This window comes from Brachyistius frenatus, unplaced genomic scaffold (assembly GCF_029030835.1).
Source record: "Brachyistius frenatus isolate BFR_SWC_R1_liver_20210118 unplaced genomic scaffold, ASM2903083v1 Contig_23, whole genome shotgun sequence".
Lineage (NCBI taxonomy): Eukaryota > Metazoa > Chordata > Actinopteri > Embiotocidae > Brachyistius > Brachyistius frenatus.
This window is the reverse complement of record NW_027210622.1, coordinates 54,254-74,088: the sequence shown is the minus strand read 5'-3', so window position 1 is coordinate 74,088 and position 19,835 is coordinate 54,254. Positions and strand designations below refer to the sequence as shown.

The window sequence follows — 19,835 nt, the reverse complement described above, 5'->3', positions numbered from 1 at the left end:
GGTTGAAAAAAATGTCTGGTGAACCTGGTTGTGTGTATTATTTTGATGACTCGATTCTCTTTCTTATAATTTACATTTATTGATATTTGTTTTTTCATAAAGTATCAAACAGGATTGAGTTTAAAGTGAACAGTGTCAAGAATAACCCACGAGTAATACAGAATCAATCTTGGCAAACAGCATTGCACCATGTCCCAGTAATCCCTAATAACGCAATAATATCGAAGATAAACTGCATTTATACTCTATGTTTTTAAATTAAATCCCCCAAAAAATCTTCCCACATCAGACATGTTTGGTAAACAAATACAACTCAGCAGCAATCATTATGGTGAGACAGAAAGCTTTTGCATTCGAAGACTTTTCCTGAGTCAAAATGTACATTCTGAATAATGTGTAGATTTCATATGGGCTTCCCCTATCTAATATACATTTTTTACCACAACACTTTACAGACCAGACAACTTCACATAGTAAACATATCTAGAATCTTGAATATCTGGTAGAGTTGGAACCTGAAGTGTAGCCAGACTCTTTGGAGGAGGCAGGCAGCATTGGTAAGCCTGACACCGGGTCTTTCTTGCAGCGCCCCAGAGCTTGTTTGTAGTTGATCCTCTCCTTTGTGATTGGGTCCACAATATCTTTAATGTAGGTTGTCTCTGCCTGCATCTCCCTCATCATGGTGCTATCGATCATTTTGGACGCAATGGCGTCCATGATGCTGACTCTGCGGCCAGTGTTGGGATTGACCAGCCCTCCGGTCAGGTGCTGGGCCTCCATGTAGCGAGTGGCGGTTTCCTTTGGCATCCATCCTTTCTGAACAGCCTCTCCCACGGACAAACACTCTTTGGTCATGGGGTCTTCGACTCCAGCGAACGCTTTTTGTGCATTGAGCAGCCTCTGGACTTGACTGTCCTCAATGAGGCCTCTGTTTGCTGCCTTGTGAACTGTGCATCTCTCTTTGTTGCTGATATCGATGATGCCGCCTGTCGCTGCCTGAGCCTCCAGAAGCCTTTGGGCGGTACTTGGGTCGATCAGTTTACGCAGGGTGGCACCGCGTATTGTAAAGCAGGTGTCAGTGTTTGTATCCATTACTCCGGCAACTGGCTGGATTTCTTTAGTAGTGGAGAGGTCTGGGGCGGCTGATTTCACTGACGTGGTGGACTTTGGGACGATTGAGTTGAACTTGGGTTGCTTCTTATTGTCTCCCGCAACGAGCAGGGCAAACTCAGAGATAGGGATCTTGCCTTGTTTGTACTGTTGTAGATCATACTCTGTCAGACTTCCTTCTTTCAGGGCATCTCTGATGGAGTACTGCTTTCCACTCTTGCGATCCTGCAGTACAGATGTCTCCCCATCAGGTCCCATGGAGGTGATCTCCTCCCAGTCACACTCCAGCTCCTGCAGATGGATGTATTGCTGACGATCAATCAGACCCTGCAGGTAGGCATCATAAGGAGACATGTCTTTGCCTGTTTCTGGATCCAAAATTGTGATTTTGGTGGAGACATTGGTCTCTTTGGTCCTTGTCTCTGCGTGCTCCTCTTTCTGCATGTTCAGCAGGAGTTCGCGGATGGCAGTGTCTCGCAGATGGATCTTGTCTTTCTCATCAAGAATCTCCCTCTCCAGGCGTTGGACGTCAGATGTCATCTTCAGGCTTTTCTGCCTGCCCATCTGCGTTCTTTCACTCATCAGTCGGCTCTGCTGCTGGAAAGACAGGCCGATGTTGTGTCTCTCGGCCTCCAGTGTTCTTAATTCCCGAGTGAGGTTGTCCTTCTCCCTCTGTAAGGCATCTCTGTTCACAGTGAGGTCTGTCTCCTCTCTTGAAGTGCTGGATTTGGAGCTCATCAAAAGGTTGATTTTCTCGTTGAGACGTCTAATTTCATCCTCCAAGTCCTGTCTGGCAAATCTATTCTGTGACACCTGTTCCCTCAGGTGATCCCTCTCGGCCTCAACAGCCTGGTCTTTCTCAACACGGACAACCTCTTTGTATATCGTCTTTTCACCAGACTTCTCTTTCTGCAGGATTTTTAGCTTTAGAGTGATGTTGTGGATCTCTCTCTGAGCACGCAGACTATCGCTGGTTTCCTTGTCCATGTCTGACCGCAGGCCGTTTGTCATCCTTTCCAGTTTTGGGTCTCTCTCAACCTTCAGTACCTCCTCGACAACTATGCTTTCCTCGACAGGAGGTGGCGCATTCTCCAGCTGCGTGATGCGCAGTCGAATTTCTCTGAGTTCAGACTCGGCTTGAATCCTTTTTTGGCGCTCGTCGCTGTCTCTGAGGAGCCTCTCTTTGTCTTCCACCGTTGTTTTATACTGCTGTAGCTCCAGATTCATACGACGCCGGTTCTTTACTTCGTCATCCAGGCTCCTGCTGAGCCTGTCGTGCTCGACTGTTTGCCTTGGATCCCTCTGTAAACGCAGAACCTCTTGCACAACCACTTTCTCCTCCGGCTTCTGTCTCTCCAACAGGATGTATTTGTTTTGCAGGTCAAACACCATCTCTTCAATGGAGCGCCGCAGCTGTGCTTCTTCACGCACGTCCCTTCTCAAGCGATCAGCTTCTTTCTCCAGTAGAGGATCAGGCTGATACTTAATGAGTTCTCTGGTGACAAGTTTGGTCTCTACCTTGGACTTTTCAGCCTTCCACTCATCTCTCTCTTTCCTGAGCAGTCTCACCTGGTCCTCGAGGGAGTTGTAATTCGTGTGTAAATGGTTCACCTGATCATTGAGCCTCTGAATCTCTCTCTCATTTTCAGGGCTTCTCTCCTCTTTGACCACCTCTTGGAGAACTTCCTTCAGCTCCATCTTGGGCTTCTCTGAACGGAGAACATTCAGTTCAGTCGAGAGATGGGTGATCTCCCTCTCAAGGTCAGAACTCTGCTTGCCGGAGTCTTGTATGTCTTTCCGGAGCCGCATAATCTCCACCTCTGTGCTTGGGTCTATCCGGTAGATCTCATTAACAATTTCCTTCATCTCGATTTTTGGCTTCCAGTCTTGAACATCTCTGTAGCGGCTGTGGAGTTCCACCACTTCTCTGGACAAGGAGTTGTTATCAATCCTCTCTTTCTCCAGACTTGTTTGAATATTTTTCGACTCGTTGATAAGGTCTGGGTCTTGTTCGATCTGTTTCACCTCTTTAGTGATGATCTTAGGCTGGATGTTAGGAATCATCCTCTCAAGTGAATTAATCTGACTCCTGGTCTGGAAGATTTCATCATTGATGAGCTTGGTCTTGTTGGACTCATCTGAAATTTCCGTCTCAAATGTGCGCACTGCTCTCATCATCTCTGGGTTCTTTTCCACTTTAATCACTTCCTTCTTAACAACCTTCTCTTTGATGGGAGGTTTCTTCTGCTGGAGAATAGTGACTTCTGTCTTCATCTGAATCTGCTCCCCATCTCTCACTCGAATATCATCTCTCATCCTTGCTATTTCGTCTCTAAACTTGGCAGCCTCTACATCCAGCTGGGGATCTTTCTCAAACTCTGTCACCTCTCTGGTCACAAGTTTTGGTTTGGTGTTTTTGAGGGTGTCCTCCAGGATGGTGATTTTCTTGTTCAACACCTCAATTTCTGTCTGGGTGGTGCTATGCTTCAGGACCTCCCCGTGAAGTATGTTTTGTAGGTCAGCCAAATCACTTTCCAGCTTTGGGTCGCGGTAGTAATGCAGGACTTCTTTCTCCTCAACACGCTCCACTCCTCTGCGACTCTTCAGAGACATCATCCTCTCTTTGAAGTTTCTCAGGTCCACCTCAGAATGAGTTGTCCTGTCCTTCTCTTCGTTCAGCTCTTTTTGCAGACTGTCCAACTCAAAGGAACTCCTCTGCTGGCTTTCAAGCTGCACCTGTTGCGTTGCCACCAGCTGAACTTTCTCTTCATTCTGCAGCAGGAAAAGCAAATTTATTGGCCAATAAGTTGTGACGTGATTTGTGATGTAGCTTTAGCTTTATGAAGAACATAAATTATAGTGAAAAACTCATATAAAGAAAAATAAATGATTTTCATTCATGTTTTTTTTCTTACTTGTGAAATTAGATTCTTAGCCAAGCTCATCTGTTTTTGGCGTTGGGTGTTTTCAGCTGTTGCTTCAGCAAAACGGTTCATCAGATCTTTTTCCTGTAATAAACGAGCCATCAGTCACATTGACTTTTTAATAAATGTAACAAAATCACATTATGTTAAAACCATATCAAAATTACCTCTTTATGAACAGAATCGGAAAGTGTGAGCATACGAGGCTTCTTTGCAACTGTGGTGCCGGCATCCTCAAGTGTACTGTTGTATTTGTCAACGTTGGCCTCGTACTCCTGTAGAGATATGAAGAGGCCTTCAGGTTCTTTCATTTATTATTTAACTGCTATTTGTGCTCCATTTATAACTTAATTTTTGAATGGGTTAAAAAGAACATTATTTTGTTTGTAGTGGTAAAATTAGAGATGATTTCTTTACAGTTTTAATCCTTAAAATCACAAATGTATTCGATAATTTATATAATGAATGTCATATGTATATTATTCTATATACTATTTTAATCTTACATTAAGTAGATACTGCAGGTCTTGAGAGAGGACAGCCACTCTGTCAATGTCATTTTCCTTCCGCTGCAGGTCATCCATCAACCTCTACAGAGAAAGGTTTAACAGACATTAATCGCTTTAAGTTATTGATATTGTCTCATGAATGTTGAAAACATGATAAATGAAAGAAAAAGAGAAGGAGTGGATGTTCCACATGGTACTTTTGTATAGTTAGGGAGACAATCTCACCTCTTGAGAGCCCTGCTTAGCAGTGACCTGGGACAAATCGTCATTGCTGTTTATCTGGTTTGTTGGCAGGTTGTTCAGGAATGAGTTCAGGGATTTGCTTGTGGTCTGGAACTCCTGGTTCTTGGTTGCAGCCTCTTGTAAAATGTTGTCTCTGCAAGGAATATGACAGGTATGAACTTAAATGTAGTCTGCCTGTTTCTCAGTAAAGTAGCAAAGTTTTGCACACTGTTGCACGGGTTGCATACTGTATTTTCTATCTGTCAGCAGTCAAACCAAAAATGATTCTCCATTTCCATGTTAAATGTTTTAAATGAGCTGAGGAGGAAAAACTATCTGGATTTCACAATATTAAAAAAGGAACATTTGATATACATAGCAAAAATATGTATGCAATATGCTTGTTCTCATCCCAATCCCTCTGATTTATCTTGTGACCCCTTGGTCCTTGCGACTAATCACAGTTGTAGGAGATGAAATGACCCATCAAACTAATTGATTAGATCAATAAATATTTGTCTAAGTGAAACCTGCTGCTGTTTGGCTTTCAGTTGACCCTATTAACTCACCTTTCCTTCAGCTGGTTGGCGACGTTCATGTAACGGTTCTGCAGCTGCTTGACCTCTGTTCTCTGGCGCTGGATGTCGGGGCAGTACTCCTGGTAGCCCTGCTGAAGGGAGCTGCACAGCTGCTCTGTTGTCTCCAGATCCTGACTCAGCGTCTTTATGTCCTCCTGAGCTGCTGCCACGGACTTTTGTTGGGACTGAATACAACGAAGGAGACATTGAGGTTATAAATGTCCAAATCTAAGTTGTGTAGAGGAAGGGCCTTCAGCTTTTTAGAGATGCGGTTTTAAAGGACTGCAGAGAAGCAAACTTCTATACCTGAATGTCCTCTACGCAGGCTTGAATTCCATTTGGGCCATCAGGGATTGGACCAGCTTCACTCAGCTTTTTCTCAAACCCAGAGACAAGACCGTCCGCCTTCTTAATCTGACTCTGCAGGTTGAGAGACGAGTTTGCTCTGAAAGAAAGATGAATGAAGTGGTAAGTGTTCTGAGATTATCAAATTAAGTAGCAGAGCTCGACAAAGACAGACAGATGAAAAGCTCTAAAATATGACAGGTGTCATATAACAGAAAAGAAATAACATTTTCCATTTTAAAACCTGCACTATATTTTCATTGGAAATTAAACCCTTTGCATTTGTGCAATTCCCCCCTCTCCACAAACAAAAAAACACAACCCACTTACTTCTTATTGTAGAGGTCAGCCAGTGCAGCGATGCTGTCATACTTGTTGTTGGCAGCAGTGAGTTTGAGTGGCAGTGCAGATGAGGTACCACTGGGGTCTTTAGACAGGAGTGGCTGCAGGTTGGCCTGTGCTTCCTGCTTCTGCTGCTGCAGAGCTTTCAGTGCCTTGGCAGCTTCCTGTAAAGGGCAAATATTTAAATACTTTAATTAATACATGGATTTATCAAGAATTAGATTTGCAGCTCTTCACACATTTCAAAAAGAGCAGACTGAAAAAAAATGTCTGCAGAAAACAAACTAACAAGATCTATAACAGATTAAATTAATTGTCAGTGTTGATTTAAGCTTATTTGTCTCACCTCCTGCTTCTTCAGCCTGTCGGACAGATCTCCAGCCGGATCAGTGCGACTCAGTGGAGCTCGCAGGCGGTTCAGCATGCTCTCCTCTACGTAGGCCAGGTCACCGTCCAGCTGGTCCAGCTGCTGAGTCAGGGCCGTTACTTTCGGGTCCAGTGGGGCAGAAGACACTGGGGCTGAAGGAGGAAACAGAGATGTTAGTTCTTTCACTGATCTGATCATGACCTTAAAACTATTTGTGCATGTAGAAAACATGTATCATTGTTTATAGAACCAATGAATGAATTAAGATACTTTTACATTTAATTCATAGACAACCACCTGATTGTTGTAGCCTGGAGACATCTGATTTGTGGTTCTTAAGGGATGCTGCCAGAGCAACTCTTCTCTTCTTGATGTCTGTCAGTTCACTGCCCAAACTATTGAATTAAAATCATGGAAAAAGAGGGACAGAAAAAAGGAACAGCATTACTGACAAGCTCTTGCATTGTTGGTTTTCATTGTATAGTAAAACAGGTTTGTGCTACTTACAGGTCCACTTTGTCAATGGCCTCAGGGTTAGGTGGTGGAATCTGGAAGCAAACTCCTGGGAAGGTACTTGTCACCCCATTAGTGGAGACAATATCCCAGTTCTCATCTGAGTTTGATTTCAGGGTGAACTTCTCCCCTCTCGACAGAGAAGCCTAGATAATGATGAAGGATAGATAAGAAAATAAAATCACTGTCTGGAGGCCAAAGACTTAAGAGAAATGTGTAAAGACCAACTGAGCCGAAACACCTCAGCTGCAGATGTTCCACAGTCTAGATTTCTGTATCTTATATTTGATAAAGATTCAAGCTCCACCTTGTCTGTCTCCCAGTCACACAGGGCCTCCACTGTGACAGGTCTGTTTGAGGTATTGCGTCTGAGTTTCAGAGGAGCGATGGTGGTGCTGCGTCTCCTCAGGTCGGCCAGTAGCTGCTCACAGTTCTGCACAGCCTTCTCCTCCCCCTGGTGGGAATAAAAACACAGCGGAAAATATAGTTATGTCATAGAAATAAATCCACACTTTAGACATGATCCAATAGTCTTTATTCAAGCTTTTATCCTTAAATACTGTTTTAATACAGTTGTTGAACTTGAAAAATCCTCAACACCCATAAAATAGTGAAATATTCTGTCAAATGTATTTCTGTTTCTCCTCTATTTAAACTTTGTAAAGCTGTTGGAATATGGCCTTATTTATTTGTGGATTAGTTGTTTGTTGATTTTTTTTTTTTTTTTTTTTCCCGAATGCAAGTTTTGTACTTTTTTAGCTCTTTTAGGTTTTTCAATCAGATATCACAAAGGAATGTGCTGTTGAATTTTTTTTTTTTGTTCTCCTTTTAGCATTTCAGTATTTGATACCTCTGTCTTCTTATCCCACCTTCTAGCTCTCTTTTTTCCTATTTCTTATTTTCTTCTTAAAGTTTTTTTTATCAGCTCGCTGTTCAACTTTCCCTGTCACTCTTCTATAATTCTTAAACGATAGTTTGTAGCAGTAAACATGCTTAATTTTCTTCTTCCAGTACTTGATTCTGTAATCGTGACTGTAAAAGCACCTCCAGCTGCAGCAGTGTCTCCGAGTTGTTCTTTTTGCTGATAGACTTGGGGTCCAGGCTGTTGTTGAGTTTGGTCAGTGTCTCTGAGAGCTGCTCAGTGTCCATTTGATACTGGAGAAAGCACAAAATATTTTGTATTAGTCTAATAAACCTGAAGAAAGTGCCTGACATGAAAATACATTTGGAGCATCAAAAAAGTCACAAAATCATCTCATGTCCTCACATATACTGAAAAATTTGTGAAGCAGTCTGTCCCACCTTTTTGAATTCCTCCACGTTGTCCAGATGTGTCTCTTGACAAATGCACAGATTGAGGAATTTCTGCCACTCATTTCGTACATCATCTCTCTGAGCCTGAAAATGTAACGCAGAGAGTTAACTTGGATTTAAATGGAATTCAATATGGCTTTTAGAGAGCGAAAATGATGATGTTTACAAATAGAGATTTGGGCTTTTTAAGTTTTGCCTACCTTTATTGTGGCACTGGCAGGGTGCTTCAGTTCAATGATTCTGTCTCCTTCATCCTGGAGTTTGTTCACCTCGCTCTCGTGTAACAGCAGGCTGTTGTTCTTGAAGTTCTGATTGGGATTGAATTAAAGTAGCATCATTTATGTGTCTGATCATCGAAGCAAAGAACAAACATCGTCCATCATTTCAAACAAGCCACAACATATCATTACTGAGACATGGACGTTGCCAGGGATGATATTTTTCACTGCTCAGGTTTAACAACACATCAGTCCTGACCTCATACTGCCTGCGAATGTCAGGCGGGTCCACCATGCAGTCACTCCATTCCTGCTTCTTGATCTTGTCCTGTTCTTCTTCCAGGAAGGCCAGTTCCTTGTTGCCGCTCTGCATGTACTCGTACAGGCTGTTCAGGTAGTGCCGACGCCACTTGGAGTTGTCCTGAGGAGAGCAGGAATAACAGTAAATAAATTCCAGGTAAGTATTTGTAAGTCACATTTTAACAACAAGGAAATTAAAATTGCTTTAATTAAAACATAAAAGAATAAATGTGAAAGCAACATTAGACAAAGGATGAAATTAAAAAGAGTTAAAAGAGTAAAGGTTACAGTGCAGTGTAAGAACTGAGTAATTATTTGATTGAATAAAAGGCAGTGACAACCAGAAAAAGTTCTGAAAGTGCAAACTAGGAGACATTTGAAGTTGATATTGAACTTTATTCTTTGTATTTCTCATCGAGAAACCAAAAGCAAGGGAATAGCTAAAAATTTGCTTCATTATTATGGAATTTAATTCACTAATGAACTAAATTAATTAAATCTGAGACACTTGACAAAAGATCAAACTTTTGTTCTAAATAATTAGGTGAATGGGTAAACATATATTTTGTTTTGATCCACCAATTAAGTAATTATTCATTGTCATTATATTCAAGGATTTTCATCATAAAAATAAAAAAAATAAACTATAAATTTGTGAACAAACAAACTCACCAGTAGATTATTGTACTGTTTCTTCAGTGCTGTATATTTCTCCTACAAGACAAGACAGCAACATGTATCATAGGTTCAAACATTGTTTTAGAAGAAAGCTGCAGAAGATAAATGCACACTCAGACTATCATGTGAGCATGTTTTCATGTAAACATGCGTGCTCACCTTGCTGCCAGCAGAGCTGACACACAGCTGTGAGTTGTAAGATTCGATCTCTTTGTGCAGGATGTTGTGAGCGGCGACCTGTTTCTCCAGGTCGGTCATGGTGGGGCCGTATTCCTCCGAGTTCGCCAGTTTCTGAGAGCACAGACACCACAGGAACACAGTCAGTGGTATGTAGAGACAAAATAACCTGTCAGGCCAAGGCACACAACAGTTGTGCTGTTTGATGGGTGTATTACAGGGAAAGGACAACTTGTAAAGCATAATGTCTAGTATGTACTACCTGTAGAGCAGGAATGAAGTTCTCTTCTGTTATAATGAGTTTAAAGGATGAGGTTGGAGTTTTTGGTGGGTTTTTTTTTTTATTGTCATGCAGTCGAATGAAAAGCCCAAAATCAAACTATGCCCCTGTCTGTGGCCCTTTCACTTCCCTACTGCAGATTTCAGTCTTCAAATAAAGTCACGGATATGAAGTTTCAATAAACCTCTAAAGCCTCGTTGGGGATTATTTTCAAATTAACAAAACATTAAGGGCCTGATTTACTCAAATCTCAAATAAAGGGTACAAATTGCGTGTTCCTTCCAAAGGTTTGCAAATTTTTTTTGCACCCGTTTTGCGGGTAATTTACTAAAAGTAATTACGTCATTGAAATCAGGTGCAAACCGCAAAGGGGTTTGCGCGTGTTAAAGTGATTCCTGCAATGGAAAACAGAGCGACCGCAAAAGGAAAAGGAAATCTGATCCCATTGAAATGAAGAAATATAAATATAACAAGAACAAAATTCTATATAGGAGATTATTAACAAGAAAGTCAATACTTTGGGAAAAAAACAAAAGGCGAATAAAAGGCTAAATAATATAACGTCGGCAAATAAAAGAGGAGGGACGGTAGATGAGATCCTCTAACAAACACTGATCAGCAGGTCCAGATCTTTCTGTGATGACAGGTGACTTTTCACTTAGTGCCTCGCGAGTGCTCGTGAACCTTACGAAGCTACCTGTGAATTCTGAGGGACACATTCAGGACATGTGACAGCACACCTGAATAACAGGACTGGGTGGGACATCCAAGCAGCTACACGCTGGAACGACCCAGAAGCCGGACAATGCTGAGTCGCAAGAAGTTTATTAATTGATGGTATTTCGTGGCTCCTCCGTGTTGTTGGCTGTCAATCATCCTTCAGTTTATTCAATAACTCAGAAATGTCATCGCTGGACAAACACTATGTCTGAATAATTTTTCCCTCTGTCATCTCAGAAATGTTTCCACAGGTGTAAAACCACATTCTCAACGTATTCTTTGGTTTCCCTGCATCTCCTTCTCACCACAATAAGAGCAGTCGTCTCTCCAGATTTGCGCACCTGATTAATACGTTCCTTTCAGTCGTACTAAAATACACACACAATCACTTCTCCTATTTCTACTTTCAGGTTTAGTAAATATTGTTGCAGGTGCAACATTTTTCTATTTGCAGTATTTTGCACCTTCAAGCAGAAACGCCCAATATTGCAAGTGCATTCAGGCAAACACGCAAAATGGACACCGTGTATTAAATTGCACATTTCAAAAGATGCAATCCTCACTGCACGTTGTTAGTCGATCTGCTTGGACATCTTTTTGCAGCCGGTGTGGAATTTGCACGTAATTTTACACACGCAAATGTTTAGTGAATCAGGCCCTAAGTTCACAAGTAAGTACTTAGAGCAGCAGGATGATGTGTGTGAGATCAAATCAAAATACGAGTTTTAATAGTTTTTAGACAACAGCGGAGCTCTGTGGCACAGAGGAATAGAAAATACAGTGTCAGGCTCTGGCTGCAGAGATAATACATGTCATTGTGAACAATTCATCACTGGTTTGGTCTTTTTACAGCACAAATATAAAACTCTGCTGATTTGATCCTTATAGATGTTCAGGCAATGTTACTGTACTTACTTGCTTGTCATTCAAAACGGGGGCCCAGTCGATTCTGGGCATCAGCGACACGTCGTCAATCTGCTCGTAGATGTCTCGGTAGAAGGCACAGTCCTTCAGCCAGCGCTCATGGAGTTGGATGACGCTGGAGTCACCGGAGAAACAAAGAACTCTGGTTAATATCTGTGACAGCCAAATGTATTCAATATCAAATGAACAAATAAATTAATGAATAAGATACCTGAAATAAAAAATTGAATGGTGCAAATTATATTATAAACATTTTGTTGTTTTAAAGCTAAAGCCTGCTGTATGCTGCCTTAAACCTTCAGAGATAGCTGAGGGGCCCCACTTCACACCACTGAGCAGCTTCCCTGATTCCTCTGTTCTGTATCAACTCACTCGCTCTCTATCTCTCTGGCTTGAGGGTGTTTGAGCTTCTTGGCTTTGTCAACATTCAGGAAGAGGTCCTGGATCAGACCTTCAGCTTCACCCAGCTTTTCTGAGATCACAGTCTGATGCTGAAGCTGCTGTTCTTTCTTGTCATTTTCAGCATCCTGGAGGAAGTAAAAGAACAGAGGTGAGCAGGTGATCGGACATAAAAGGACATCAGAGCATCAGTGTGTGTTTCAGTGTGTTTGTTTGTTCTCACCACAGCTAGCAGCTCCTCCGACCGCAAGATGTCTTTCTCCACCTGATCGGCATTTTTTTGCATCTGGGCGATCAGCAAGGCCAAGCTACTGGCCTGGGACCTGCAGGGCGAGGGGTAGGGGACACAAAAAGGTCAGAGGTTGAACCAGAACCACAGATCAGTCCAGGCATCATCCAGAATCAATCCTCTGTATGTGACTGCTGACACTCATCAGCAGGCTGGGAATTCCTAACAGCCTTCAGTTTTACTTTCAAACATTCATAAAAGACAGCAGCTCTTACTGACAGACGATGACTTTGATCAGGACTTAAATATTGGTTTATGAAAAAAAACGTCCTAAATTTGAGTGAACTTCAGGAAACACGTGAAGTCACAATCTGGGTTCATCAATTATATTCAACAAATTAAATGGCATATCAGCAGAAGAGAAAATGGGGACATTTTAACTACTCTCTCAAACCATAAAATGTAATTTTTTTTTAACACAAGACAATAAAACTTTATGGACAAAGACAATAAAGTCAACATATCGATCATGTCCACCATCAAAAATCAGCCCTGAGGCAGTTTTACGTTTATTCTTTTCACTCGTGCATCATCTGACTGATGCCTGTTTATCAAGATCAAACACATCACCTGAAGAATCAAGCCCTGCTTCTCGGCCTATCTGGCTGCCGTGGGGTCAGCGCGCCACACCCGAGGCGTTCCTTAAATTTCCACCATTCCTCAGCGGCTGACTGAGTGGGTGCCACTCCCCTCTGTCACTGTTTGTACTGCACTCAATGACACTCGTTTGGCTGAGAAACGTAAAGCGGCGCCTACTACAGCTATAAAACTGAATAATAGGTCAGTTTATGGTTTGAATGAAGACAACACAGGATGATGTTGTAATCTAATGCAAACAATTATTTCGGTAACTAAATGTGGTGGGTTTGAGTAAATGACGAGGGGGTGATTGATTAAGGTGGAGGTGCTTTAAATCAAAGTGTGTGCAAACATGTGTGAAGGTGTGTATTTATACAAGGGAGGACAATAAGGGAACTTTGCAGACACATTTGTGGCAAACAGGCAAATATGCAGGCACGGAGTGCTGCCTTTGCACTTAATTAAAACTAGTTGGCTTTCTTAATACTGTACAATAACTCACCTCTGGCAAAATCCATCACAGTACAATAACACTGTTGACTGTGTTTCTTGGTTTGTTTGTATATTATATATATAGATATATACTGTACTGTGTGTATATATATATATACATATATATATATATATATATATATATATATATGTTGACTGTGTTTCTTGTATATAATATATATAGATATATAATGTACTGTATATACTGTGCATTTTATATTTTATATTTATATTTTTTACTGCTATTTACTGCTATTTTATTTGATTGCTTTTCTATTATTATATTATTCTATTCTATTCTATTATTTTATTCTATTGTTTCTGTTATTGTCTTATTGCTTCTGTATGTATGCTGCTGTAGCGAAAAAATTTCCCCTCGGGGATTAATAAAGTAAATACCTACCTACCTACCTACCTAATCAGGTGCAGAACAACATTTCATCGAAGAGCAACTTAACAAATATTTTACCCAATAGACTTAATGTGTCCATTTTGGCGTGGTCAGTAAAGCCTCCTCACAAACATATCTGTACATAGAAATATATTTTTATTTGACCCCACATTGATTCACCGGCAAAGTGCTATTTAATGCCAGGGCTGCAAAATTACTTGATATTTTCTTTTGTATGACCCTTTAACTCAGCGATACATCCTCATAATATGCAGCACATCACTTGGAAATCACAGCTGTGTGAAGCGAGAAACTTTGTTCTTTTGTGTGAACAAAACAACACAAGTCCACATAAACTGCTCCTCTTCACAGATCAATCAAAATGTGATGACATTTTGCATGTTAAACTCTTTCTTTTTCACCTGAGAGATTGTTCCACAAATGTCTATACAACATGATGCACAACACAGCTAGAATATTCTGTTAAAAAACACAAAATCTTGGGTTTGAATCTAAAAATGATGAAAAAAATATGAAAAAGGTGGCAGTTGATGAGAGCTTGTTTGCTCTCAGCGTAAACCTTGTGTACATTTAATGAAGAGTTGGAAGAAGATGATACAGTTAGGTATAAGAGCCTTAAAGCATCTCCAACCTGAAAAGACTGCATTCATTCTGACATGATGCCAATGTAAAACCCTGAACCAAAGAATGCCGTCAATCCATCGAACACCTCTCTGGGTAACTTGACCTGCACACATACCACAGCTATCTCAGAGCATAAAGACACATCCCCCTGAGGAGAAAACAAGTAAGACAGATTTAGGGCTGCCTCGATGTAATTTCACAGAGTTCTGTGATGATGGAGTGACAGAGGAATGAGGAGTCATGTCTCTCTCCTGCTCTGAGTCACTGAGCTGCGAGCTGATCTGGTTCTGCAGCCACTTTCACAATGATCTCCCTGTTCCCACTCACTCAGCAGGAGAGGCAGGTTTGTGTGTGTGGGGGTAGGTGGGTGGTGAGCATGCCAGCATTATTTCTTAAGAAATACAAGTGCCATTGTTTAAATGACCTCCTCTGGTTATGAGTAAAACTGTAAAAGCAGTAATTATTTTTTGTTCGGACTCAGCTTCATCTGGAAGTGAGCGAGGTGTTTTATATTTTTCTCACTGCTTAAAAAAAACTAGAAAAAAAAAAAAAGTCAGTGATGATCAGGACCCATAAGCAGAATGATCTGACACCGATCTGCATGTTTTTCCACCTGACATGTTTGATATAAAGTCAGACATTGAAGGCCTGAGTGTGTCTTGAAGTTTGGTGGACTGTGTGATGATGGAAATGAATAAAGTCTGATTGTGGTATATGATATAACTCTATTCTAATGTTGTCAATCAAACAAACATAAAAACTGAAATGTGCTGAAAGTTTCTTTTGCTGACTTACTTTGGTTGTATTTAATCATATTAGAGCCACTGTGAGCTGGTGGCAGTGTGGTTGTGTGTGAGTGGTTAGAGGGTTGGTAGACGTTTTTTTTTCTTTATTTGAGCTGTCAAGTACAACTTGTTCCCTAATCAGTAGTGGACAAAGACCTGAAAGAAAGGTCGCACTTGTTGGTGTGTGTTGTATAAGTAAAAAAAAAAAAAAAAAAGAAGCCAAATAACAACTTTCAGTGGCAAAGAAGGTACTTTGGTCAAAATACAACTATAAACATAAATATAGTATTGAAAATAGCTCATTTTGTTTCATTTATGAATGCCGATGATAGTAAAGCTGAACCGCTAACAGTTGTGGCCGATTTGACGTGAAAGTAGTACGACTGGACAACCCGCATAATTTTCAAGGGCTTGTCTGCATTTTTTAGCTAGTTGTAAGATCACAAAGCTCGTAGCGCAAACACTCCCTGATGTGGCGACACTGTCGGTTTTTCTGCCAACTGACATCCTCAGATGTCACACACAAACACTCTGCCATATTTCCATCCTTTCTGAGGGCATTACATTGACTTGCATTCATTTCCCAGAGACCTGCTCTTCCCCTCCCTTTCTGTCCTCAAAAAGAAGTCGAGTCGCCACAATGTGACAGTTTAAACAGATTTATGTCCCCACAACATGAATAATACGCACGCTGTGTTAAACTGTGTTAAGTGGTTAAACACTGCAGGTGTGAATCCAGTGAAATGTTTGATTCATCTGTTATTTTACACTAAAGATGAAACAACTGAATCATATAGTCAATTCTGATTTGTAAATGCAAAAATGTAAAAATTCTTTGATTCCAACTTCTTTAATGTGAATATTTTCTGGTTCTTTTAGTCTTCCATGATAATAAACTGAAAATCTTTTAGGCATAGACTTTTTGTCAGGACAACACAAGACATATCAGGCTGGGCTTTGGGAAACACTTGTGTCCATTTTCCCCATTTTGTAATATTTAAAGACCAAACAGCTAATTGATTAATTGTGAAAATAATTGATAGATTAATAGATAATGAAAATAATGGTTAGTTGCTGGTTTCAGTGTCTGGGGATGTGCATTTTGGACTGTTGGACGGACAAAACAAAGACTTCAAAATGTCACTTTCGAGACATTTTTAAGTGGATTTACTGATATTTCACAGACTAAACAATTAACCAATTATTCAATGATGAAAATGGTTGAATGAAACAAATAGTGTTTCTCGTGCCACACCATAATGTAAGGTAGGGAACCAACGCCTACATAAGAGAAAGAAACCAGCTGAGCAGTCCGGACAGCCACACCCTCATCACACCTCAGGACAGACAACATGTTCGGGGCAGGAGAAAGGTGGAACCACCGCCTGGTCACTACCTAACTGTCAAATCACGCCAGTATGGTGACGTCCGACAGGAACAAAAAGGGCAACTGTCACCTGAATACATACAAAGTATGTTACATACAAAGGTGAATATAGAGACTTTATGTTCATGAAATCATCAAAGTCAAGTCAGCACAACCTGCACTGATCCTTCTCCATTACTCAGACATAACAGAGTGAAATCATCTGATCCTTTGCGTCCAGGAACGTTTGCAACTCAGTTATTGTGTTCATCTGTAGCAAATTTAACGTGGACACAGCGAATGAACGTTAAGCTATTTTAGCGTCTGAAGTTTAACACATTAAAAATGACTTAAACTTTGTTTATTTAAAAAATTTGGCATCATGTCTTCAACATTTCACAATCACCTGCCAAACCTGAGGATTATTTAAAAACGTGCTGTTTGTCACACATATCTTCATTTTAAACTGCCAAGCCTGATGGGACACGTGATGTTTGGAGGAATAACAGCTGTCTGATCATCTTTGGGGACAAACAGTTTCTTTTTCTCACTGAAATACAATCTCCAATGCAAATATTTTATTAGCTGTCTCCATTTTCTTCTTGAGAAGCAGGTTGAAAACAGACGATAAGATTTCTGTCTTTTTTTGACATCCTGCTGTAAACACATTTTCACTTGTTCCACCTGATGTGTCGAAGGACGCTGTCCCACCTCATGTTTACAAAGTAAACCTGACCTCAGACTCTGGTAACAATTAGCTTTCACCAGCTGTGAGGATTAACTTTGACACAACTCAGCACTTGAAATTGGTGAAGACAGTCTCTCAGCAAATATTAAAATCTTTTCTAAACCGGCCACAATGTAAGAGGAGGTGAACCACAACAGGCAGAGAGAGATCGAGGACAGCAGCACGTACAGGAAACATGACACAGTTCACGGCTGTGGAAGAACAGGAAGAGGGGGAACATGACCGAGATACAGTGTCACCACTCATTCATTGAAGCACTCATAAAGGGAGAAACTCACTTGTTGATCTTGCCCGAGACCTTGAGCGTACCATCCTTAGGCTCCTTTTTCTTAAACATCTTGGAGGACCTGGCGGGGGGTCACGCAGAGATCCCACAGAAATCTCTCTCACTCTCTCTCTCTCTCTCTTACTCCTTCTTCGTCTCTGTCTTCCTCACCCTTTGACTCCCAAGTTGTGTCTCCTCTCTCTTTGGTTTCTCTCAAACGTGCACACACGACCACACACAAACACTCACACTCTCATGTCACCACTGGGTTTAACACTGTAGCGGCTCCTCCCAGACAGGTTAACCGGCGGAGGACCGGACCGACCTGTTCTCCGCACTCAGCTCTCCTCCCACCTTCGGCCCGGCCCTTCCTTTTCATCCTGACACACTCCCAGATCTTGCACAGGCTGCAGGGGCCCTTCAATTATCAAGGATGGATGGACACTGGATTCCTGCCGGGAGTAATGGAATAAAATTAAAAAAACACTTTATTTGGGTCAATAAATAGGATGCAGCTGGGAATAATCAAATCAAGCAATGAGGGAATCCAAATCTGACAAATAAGTGAAGAAAACATGTCACTAAATGAGGTTGCGTTGTTCTCACCTTGTTTCATGTCATATCTGTATGTCACTATCGAATAAAGGCATAAAATTTCCCCAAAATAATAAGAAACACTTTAAAAGTGCATTATAATGTTGGTATACAGCTGATTATTCATGTGGAGAGTGAACACTAAATTACTAACTACATAGGTGATAGTAGCCTCTCTTTAGTTCACAAATTACATCGAACAAAACCATATTTACTTTATTTTCTTTCAACTTTTGTCTATTTTCCCTCTGATTTCATCCAATTTTAGTATTTAACATTGAATGTAACACTAGGAATTGATTCATGCTCATTGTCACCCTGACTCAACTCTGTATTAACCTTCAGTCAGGGCTAAGATAAACTCCAAACACAGACAGTGTCTAGTCAACGACGAGTTACATAATACCTTCATATATCAGTGTTGGTGATTAAAGACGTCTCCATCTGTCGCAAAAGTCTCCTGTGCAGCATCTGCAGACGTGCAATTTATTTAGGATCAGGGCGTCTCTCTGAAGCATGTCAACAATGGGAAGTCATTGCGAGGAATGCAGCCGGACAGCTTTCTTTGCAGCAGAGTTGCGAAAGCACACATTTTTGATTGGTCCAATCGCTTTCTCTGGGTGCGGCCACCTGTCTGGAAAAACAGATACTCTATCTGGTGTTAACATATATATGAGTACTCCCAAGTGATGAAATATTTTAACCTTAAATATCAAAATTGAAAAGAAAAAAAAAACACTGCTGAAAATGATGAATAGAAGGAAGGCTAATTTTCCTGTTCATGATAAAATATGCGAGAAACCCTTTCCCAGAAAAATGGAGATTTGAATCTGTAGTAATGGTGGAAGGGAGAGGGAATGAGGGTACTTTCAAACACCTACATTTATGATTGTTAGAATAAGCTGTTGAGCAAAGCACTGAATCCCCAGCTGTCTCTGAAGACACTGTTTGAGAGCCTGAAGGACAATGGTGGGAAAACCAAAAGTCAAAGAGTCTCAAGCATTAAAAAAAAAAGTTCAAAAAGTGAACTGATGATGGAAAAAGGAGATCACCCAAGTTATTACAACCCGTCCTGAGTAGGGACATGAACGTCTGCACCAAAAATATAAACCTTATTTCAGTCAGCAGGGTTCATCATCTGCGTAGTGAATGTCTGTACAGAATGTCATGGCAACACGTCCTTTAGTTGTTGACACCAAAGCTGTACATTTAGATGTTAATGGGTGTTAAAGGTCAGACGTGTCACATCTCAACCCTGCTTTTAAATTTGTTGGAACTGTGAAGAAATTGACCTCTTTCATCTCGTCACCATAGCAGCAAAATAAAGACCGCACTGTGTCTCCCATCCACATTGTGTGTGTGTGTGTGTGTGTGTGTGTGTGTGTGTGTGTGTGTGTGTGTGTGTGTGTGTGTGTGTGTGTAGGACAGTGATAACAGGCAGCAGATAACACATCAGATAGAGGATGGTGTGTATGTGTGTGTGTGATTTACTTACTCATTTCTTTGATGTTGACGTCAAAATGCAAAGTGGCAATTGTATGGCATGTTGAGAGTGACTCAAATACACACACCTATGTAATTATTCATATTAATAAAAAATGCACACACAAAAAGTAAACCTGAACACATTCACACCCTGCTCAGGCATCCTACGCACTCCCACTTACACACCTACATCTTGACAGAGGTGCTACTGAACAGCCACACACATCCTCCATGTCTTTCTTCAGAAATGTACTTTATAATACGTGAAATTTTAAA

The 19,835-nt window shown here is 41.0% G+C and overlaps 1 protein-coding gene across 1 annotated transcript; it reads right to left on the bottom strand.

Annotated features, from left to right (window-relative positions):
* Positions 1 to 28: 28 nt before the first annotated feature.
* evpla (envoplakin a) lies at positions 29 to 18,908 on the bottom strand. Its single transcript, XM_069697163.1, has 23 exons — positions 18,481 to 18,908; positions 17,494 to 17,932; positions 12,144 to 12,243; positions 11,894 to 12,048; positions 11,513 to 11,636; positions 9,580 to 9,711; positions 9,415 to 9,456; positions 8,702 to 8,863; positions 8,425 to 8,532; positions 8,213 to 8,308; positions 7,955 to 8,065; positions 7,218 to 7,364; positions 6,905 to 7,056; positions 6,695 to 6,792; positions 6,377 to 6,549; positions 6,019 to 6,194; positions 5,650 to 5,788; positions 5,335 to 5,528; positions 4,769 to 4,919; positions 4,541 to 4,624; positions 4,202 to 4,309; positions 4,026 to 4,118; positions 29 to 3,882 (listed from the first exon to the last, which is right to left on the bottom strand). The coding sequence occupies exons 2-23, from the start codon at positions 17,550 to 17,552 to the stop codon at positions 484 to 486; spliced, it is 6,003 nt and encodes a 2,000-aa protein (XP_069553264.1). The 5' UTR covers positions 17,553 to 17,932; positions 18,481 to 18,908; the 3' UTR covers positions 29 to 483.
* Positions 18,909 to 19,835: the final 927 nt, after the last annotated feature.